Here is a 7,290-nt window from a genome sequence, read left to right on the forward strand (position 1 = left end):
CCTCCCTGTATGTATTTGTATATAGGACACTATAGCCTCACCTATATTGTGTCTAAATAAGACGGTGCTGCAGCCTTCCTGTATGTATTTGTATATAGAACACTATTGCCTCTCCTATATTGTGTCTAAATAAGATGGTGCTGCAGCCTCCCTGTATGTATTTGTATATAGGACACTATAGCCTCTCCTATATTATGTCTAAATAAGATGGTGCTGCAGCCTCCCTGTATATATTTTTATATAGGACACTATAGCCTCACCTATATTGTGTCTAAATAAGATGGTGGTACAGCCTTCCTGTATGTATTTGTATAAAGATTAGCCAGCAGCTCACATGCAATATATGTCTATACAATATATAGGACCGACAGTCGGCATGTATATGTCAAAAGGACAGCCTCCTGGTATATGTATTTATATATAGAATATATAAGGGGAACAGAGCTTGTATAAATTTTGGATCTGACCTCCCGGGGGCAGGAGGGGTGGGGCCCAATTGTGGAAACAGAGGTAAATCCTTTAAATTGCTACTTGTCCTAGAGCTCTGCATGGATTGTAACCAAATTTGGCCAGAAACATCCTTTGGTGAAGGGGAATAGAGGTTGTATAAATTTTGGCTCTGACCCCCCAGGGGCAGGAGGGCTTGGGCCCAATAGAGGAAATAGAGGTTGATCCTTTAAATCTCTACTAGTCATAGAGTTCTGCATGGTTGTTACCAAATTTGACCAGAAACATCTTTTGGGGAAGGGGAATAGAGTTTGTATAAATTTTTGCTCTGATCCCCTTGGGGAAGGTTGTGTGGGCCTTGATAGGGAAAATAGAGGTAAATATTTAAATTCCTTTAGAAAAGAAACAATGAATCTGTATTTAGAACATAACTTGGCATTACAAACCAGGTGAGCGATACAGGCCCTCTGGGCCTCTTGTTTTAATACTCCTTATTGCAAACTTCATTGCCCAAACACTGCATTCTTCAGGGTGCTGGTCTTTGACCAATACTTTTCTTGTAATTTATATACATACTAGAGATTGTATTGACATTTGTTAAAGAAATGGCATATCTAATACAAAAATTAAGGACCTTTGTTTCGGTCGATATGGTGTTATACCGCCCTTGTAAAATTTAAAATAACGACCTGAGGCATTACATTTATTCTACTCGGGCATTACAGCACCATATTGACAGAAACAATTAAGGTCCATAATTGATATATATTTGTACCCCAATTTACCACCAACCCCTCTCCATCCCTGTTACTGAATATGTCTATAAGACAGGCTTATCTGTAGGTCTAAGTTTTGGGGTATAACTGATGAATTAAGAATTCTCATTTAATACAGATAACTAGTATTCAGGACGTAGAACCTGTCTTTTGTTATAATGATGTATGCGTTTGGTTATGTTGGTCTGTGTAGAGTTATATTTTAGGAAATGACGGTTATTATTTCTCACGAAATATGTATATTTGTAGGCAGGCATCTCTAATAGGTGCTCTGTCATATATCTGAGTCATTCCAGACTTTTCGCTGTAATGATTTATTTTGATAATGACGTAGACGAATTTACAGTTTTGAAAATGGTTAAGCTACGTTGTAATTTAAGTTGTAGTGTAACTGTTATCTATAGTTTTGATATATAGATTTGTCATCCTTTACTTGACAAAACTATAGACTGTGGTTTCTACCAGTTTGATATTGCTCGTTTTGACTGAATCTTCCCAATGGAATTATGTCAAGTTGTCTTGAGGACAACTACCAGGTGTAAATATTGATCATTATCAGTTTTTCATAGATTTTTTTCTTTTTTTTAATGTTTTTTGTCATGATTGGTTAAAAAGTGCAAATGCAAGTTGGCACAATGAATCGTGAACGTTGTTTTCACCCTGGTGTATCTTAGTGATACTTTCTTTAATTATATCTATATTATTTTAGAGATATTATAATTACCGTATTTGATCCAATGAGCACCCATGGTGCTTAGAAATTGAAAAAAGTACAGAGGTGCTTACTAGAACTATGTTTCATAGAATTAGTCAATTAGCAAAACAAATCAAATGAAGGAACTTACAGTTTTCATTTTTTAGTCTGCATTTAATTCGAGATAAGTAGAATTGAGGGGGAGGCCTGGGCACTTATAGGGGATTGGGCACTAACTATTGGTTTGAATATGGTATTTACAATTCAAGAGTGATTAGTAAATATTTTTATAATGACTTTCATATGCTACATACTTGTGTAGCGTTTTTAGATTTATTTTTTTTACAACTGTTGGTGAGAAACCAATTTCTAATATTATAGGTCTATGTTATACTTAAGTGGTAGATAATGATCGCTATGTAGAAAGAACAAATCATAAGTTATATAATGCAGTAGTTATGATCAATGATAGTTTTCGTGCGCTTATGGATTTTAAATCTGTATAACCATTCGGAGAGATTTGAGTTAATATCTGCTGTCAGAAACTGCTACAGCGCAACCCAGTGATTGCGAAAATGTTTGAGTTACAAAAGGTACCATGAACAATTATACTGATGGAGACAGATGAGATTTTAGCAACATCTGTGAACTTCTGGCTTTCAAATGCTTGCAACAACATGCATCACACTTGCAAATGTAGCTTGTGCTTTTGTGAAATTTGTCTTAGGAATTGATTTAGCTGTGTGAGGTTTGATGCATTTTTGTTCAGATAAGTTGAATATTGATAAATATGATGGCTTGTACTAGTGAACAAATTTTGATAAATGCACTTTCCCAGATATTCCCTGAAAATGTGGCATGTACAAGTCATTTTCTGGAGAAGACATTTTCTTCGCAGTAATCATCCCAATAATGTATAACTCATGTGAGGCCTGTTCCATTATTTAACGAAAATTGGTCGCGATAGCGGGAAGATGGCATGGAATGAAAAAATTTGCACTGCATTTTGTTGAAAATATTTGAAGGTCCCAAATTCTGTATCCATAAGATTAAGATTCTTGTTTGAATCAGGGCTGTCGTTAAAAATTGCTATTATACAATTTATATTGATCAACATATGTGCCATGGTGGCAAAACGTTTTGACTTTTAATCTATTTTTTACTGTTTATGAATGAAATGAAAAGTAATATTTTGTATGCCTCTTGAGTTGATGTCACATTTTAATTAAAGGTATTTTGACTTTCAACCAATTGTCCATCTCTGCTAGGGTAAAACTGTGTGACGAGGTAGTAATTAGATGGCATCCACTTCTTGGTCACGATATGGCTGGGTGGTGAAAGTGCATATCTAGTGCTTAAGGGGTCATGACCAATACTAATTTTAAAAAAAAATATTTAATTACATTAAATTTAATTTAATTACAATTTAATTATATGCTTGTTCTCCTTTTCTTATATAATGCTTAGCTTGCTATTTGATAGACAATTGTTTTTGTTTTGCAGGAAGTCTGACAGTGTTGTATTCCCAGCTTCCATACCAAAGACGCTTCCCAACTTGATAAAGTTTGTGCTTCACCACTCGACCTATGACCTTCGTCTGGACACGGCGGCTGACATCTGCTCCAATTCTTGTATAAGCCACAATCGAGCTGTTGTAGCAGCGACGATAGAAAATTTTAGATCACAAAATCACCAATACACAAAACGACTACGTAGGCTTATGTCACAATTGAAGTCCCTCGTCAAGACGCAATCTCTTCAACCTTACTCGGAAGCAATGTCAACTGAATGTTTGTCTTCCTCCGATCCTCTTGAAGATGACCTTTCCCTACACAGAAGACGCAAGCTCCATTCATCTATAGCTTATGTACAGAAACAGATACGCAAAACTGAGAAAAGGTTAAACAATGCTATTCATTTACATAAATATTTAATAAATCATAAAAAGTTCATATCTGGAAAAGAGCAATTATTCCAACATTTTTCTTCACAAATTAAAGATAAAAAGTCAAAGGCAAAAAGCTAGTGGGGGAAATAAGTAAAAAGAATATATATTTATGTAAATTTTCATATTGTACTTGATCTCTTTTTCTGTACTCAGAAGTTATTTTTGAACACCTCAACTAGTCATGCATACAGCTGCTATTATTGAGGTCATTCATGCAAACCCAGTATTTGTTAGCAGATAAATTGTAGATAAATAAATGTAATTTCTTTGAAGCAGTTACTGTATAGTTGATGTCTCATTTTCCACTTCAAATTGAAGGTAGACACATGTTTATTACCACTTACAGAAAGTCTAAATAATAATTCTTATTATTTGATTCTAAATTTCAACATAGTGATGTGTAGCAATAATATACATACAACAGCTTACTGTGATAATTAAGATTGATATTATGGTAAAGAGGGTATACGCTCCAGAAAGACTTTAGAATTAAGCTGTATAAGTTCAAGGTCCCCTAGCTGGCAAGGTGTTTTAGATCTAGTCAAACTTGTCTATATAGATCACACAAGGAACAAACAAACAATTGTCTCTATATCCAAGTGGTCTGTAAACACTGGTCAAGCTGTTGAAATTGACCATTTGGGACACTAGAAAATTGTCAGGTGGTCTTTATTCAGAGATGGTCACTAAGGCAGGTTGCCTGTATGTGTATAAAAATATTCAATTGTAATTAACCACATTGATTAACGTCTATGCCAAAGGTCGACCGCCAATGTCATTCTAGACTATATGCCAAAGAGATTGGCAAAAATATGTTACAATTATGAACAATATTAACTGCAAGTATTATAAATAAGATAAATCAATAAAAATCAATATGCAATTGACCAGGCACTTATAATAAAACATTATTTACGTGAGGGGACATTAAAAAAAAAGTACAAAAGAAAAGATCATAATGTTTCTAAAGAATTTAATTAGCAATTTTTTCTTCATTAACATAGAATTTTTTTCTTCTTCACTTGTCCTATAAATCTAGGGTGAAATTCTTTGTTAATTACAATTTAAAATGAATATGTGACACTTGTTTCCCAATTGTGTAAAATATACATGGTTTGTTGGTCATATGATTGTCGACGCCTATCTAGAGCTTTGTAAGGAGTATCCTTCCAGCTGACTGACTGTTAAACCTTAAGATTGTGTAACTATTTTATTACTAGTTAAACTCATCAGAAATAAAATGACAGGAGTTTTGGAATAATTATTATAGTGTTCGAAATGAGTTTGATATTTTAGAATATCAATTTCGGTTTTAATTTATACCTTGCACAATAAATGTCACCGATACAATAAATGGAAATGAGGCTTCGGTTTGATGAATGGGCTATTAAGACATCATCGTGCAATGTTAGAACTATGATATTGTCTGGGATCTTTTGTCGATTGGCAGATTTGATGGTATCACAATCATTTAAGTGATTACATTCTTCCCATATCTCTTCCGAATATTCACAGAGTCACTCTCTCGAGGATTTCTAATTTCGTCTTCCTTATAATTTGATTTCAAAATCATTCCTCCAAGTGGTTTTTAGTGTATCTCTTGTGTAATTATAGCTTGCTTTACAAGAGTAATTTGTAGCTTTGTGAACTTAACACCGTGAGTGTGGTGATTATTGGAACGTTGTATACGTGTCAGTTGTAAGATCATCAGAATTTGTTTATGGTTTTATCAGTATAATGCCTTAATCAGCACCGATATTAGATATTGTTGTGGGGTTATTACAAGAAAATTGTTATGTTAACAATAAGTTAAACAAATACTCTGAGAATAGGTTGTATGAACTTTAACTAAATATATACAGTTGAGATGGTCTAGATGTCCGACATTCTACCACAAACCTACCTCTTAGCCATAATTAGAAGCTGGAGCAGGTAGTACTGGCCATGACATGATGGGTTTTCTCCTGGTTCTCTGGCTGTTTGCTTACTTGGCATTTGTATTATTGACCTTGAACTTATTAAACAAGATTTTGTCAAAAATCAAGCCAAACCAAAAAGCTGGATTGGGTTATTTTTCTACATGAATATACTATTTATTTTAAATATGAATACAAGGTATTTTGCCAGATCTTAGTCTTCAATGTAGAGTGTGAAAATAACACTTAAAGACAATACACAATCATGTATAATTTATATATTTAAGCAAATCATATGCTGTAATTTAGATATTATGTATAGAAAACTTAGTTTATAATCAACTACCAGATTTGAAATACCAAGGGAGGGAGGGGGCACTAGTGCTTATACAGTTATATTTTAATTAAATTTTGAGAGTGCTAAATGGTTACTTGTAGATTCTGTCATATTCAAAACTCAATGCTACTTCAAATACATGGACTTTACAGTCTTAACATCTAGTGATAGTCAAAGTGTGTGGAGCTTTATATTCTGCTTTAAGAGTGTATTGTCTTTGTCAGCAAAATGTTTGCTTTCACTGTATTAAAGTGGAGCTGAGCTGCACTGAATGGCAATAGCAAAACTCTTGGATGTAGTGTAAACATTAAGTTAAACTGCCTTTCTTTCAGGTCTGCATGCAGGTTTTGGTTTGAACCATAATGTTCCTGTTGTGTTGTAGCTTATATATTTTTAGCCCACCATCATCAGATGGTGGGCTATTCAAATCGCCTTTCGTCCGTGGTCCGTGGTCCGTCCGTCCGTCCGTCGCCGTCCGTCCTTCCGTCCGTCCGTCCGTCCGTTAACAATTCTTGTTACCGCTATTTCTCAGAAGTACAGAAGTGACTTTCTCAAATTTCACATGTAGTTCCCCTAGGCCCTAGTTGTGCATATGCATTTGGGACAATCGTCAACAAGATGCGACTGGCGGCATCTTGGATTTGATAGTTAAAGTTTGTTACCGCTATTTCTCAGAAATTTGAAGGATCTTTCTCAAATTTCACATGTAGGTCCCCTAGGCCCTAGTTGGCATATGCATTTTGGACCAATCGTCAACAAGATGGCCGACTGCGCCATCTTGGATTTGATAGTTAAAGTTGTTACCGCTATTTCTCAAAAGTACTTAAGGACTGTCTCAATCACATGTAGGTTCCCTAGGCCCTAGTTGTGCATATTGCATTTGGGACCAATCGTCAACAAGATGGCCACGCGCCATCTTGGATTTTGATAGTTAAAGTTGTTACCGCTATTTCTCAGAAAGTTTTGAAGGATCTTTCTCAAATTTCATATGTTGGTTCTCCTAGGGCCCTAGTTGTGCATATTGCATTTTGGGACCAATCGGTCAACAAGATGGCGACTGGCGGCCATCTTGGATTTTGATAGTTAAAGTTTGTTACCGCTATTTCTCAGAAAGTTTTGAAGGGATCTTTCTCAAATTTCATATGTTGGTTCTCCTAGGGCCCTAGTTGTGC

General features: G+C 35.0%; 1 protein-coding gene across 1 annotated transcript in view; it reads left to right on the forward strand.

Annotated features, from left to right (window-relative positions):
- LOC138323508 (thioredoxin domain-containing protein 11-like) overlaps positions 1-6,634 on the forward strand; it is a 36,328-nt gene extending 29,694 nt beyond the window's left edge. Inside the window, exon 14 of the mRNA XM_069268161.1 lies at positions 3,421-6,634. Within this exon, the coding sequence (XP_069124262.1) occupies positions 3,421-3,943 (523 nt within the window). The 3' untranslated portion in view covers positions 3,944-6,634. The remainder of the gene's footprint in view (positions 1-3,420) is intronic.
- Positions 6,635-7,290: the final 656 nt, after the last annotated feature.

This window comes from Argopecten irradians, chromosome 5 (genome assembly GCF_041381155.1).
Source record: "Argopecten irradians isolate NY chromosome 5, Ai_NY, whole genome shotgun sequence".
Classification (NCBI taxonomy): domain Eukaryota; kingdom Metazoa; phylum Mollusca; class Bivalvia; order Pectinida; family Pectinidae; genus Argopecten; species Argopecten irradians.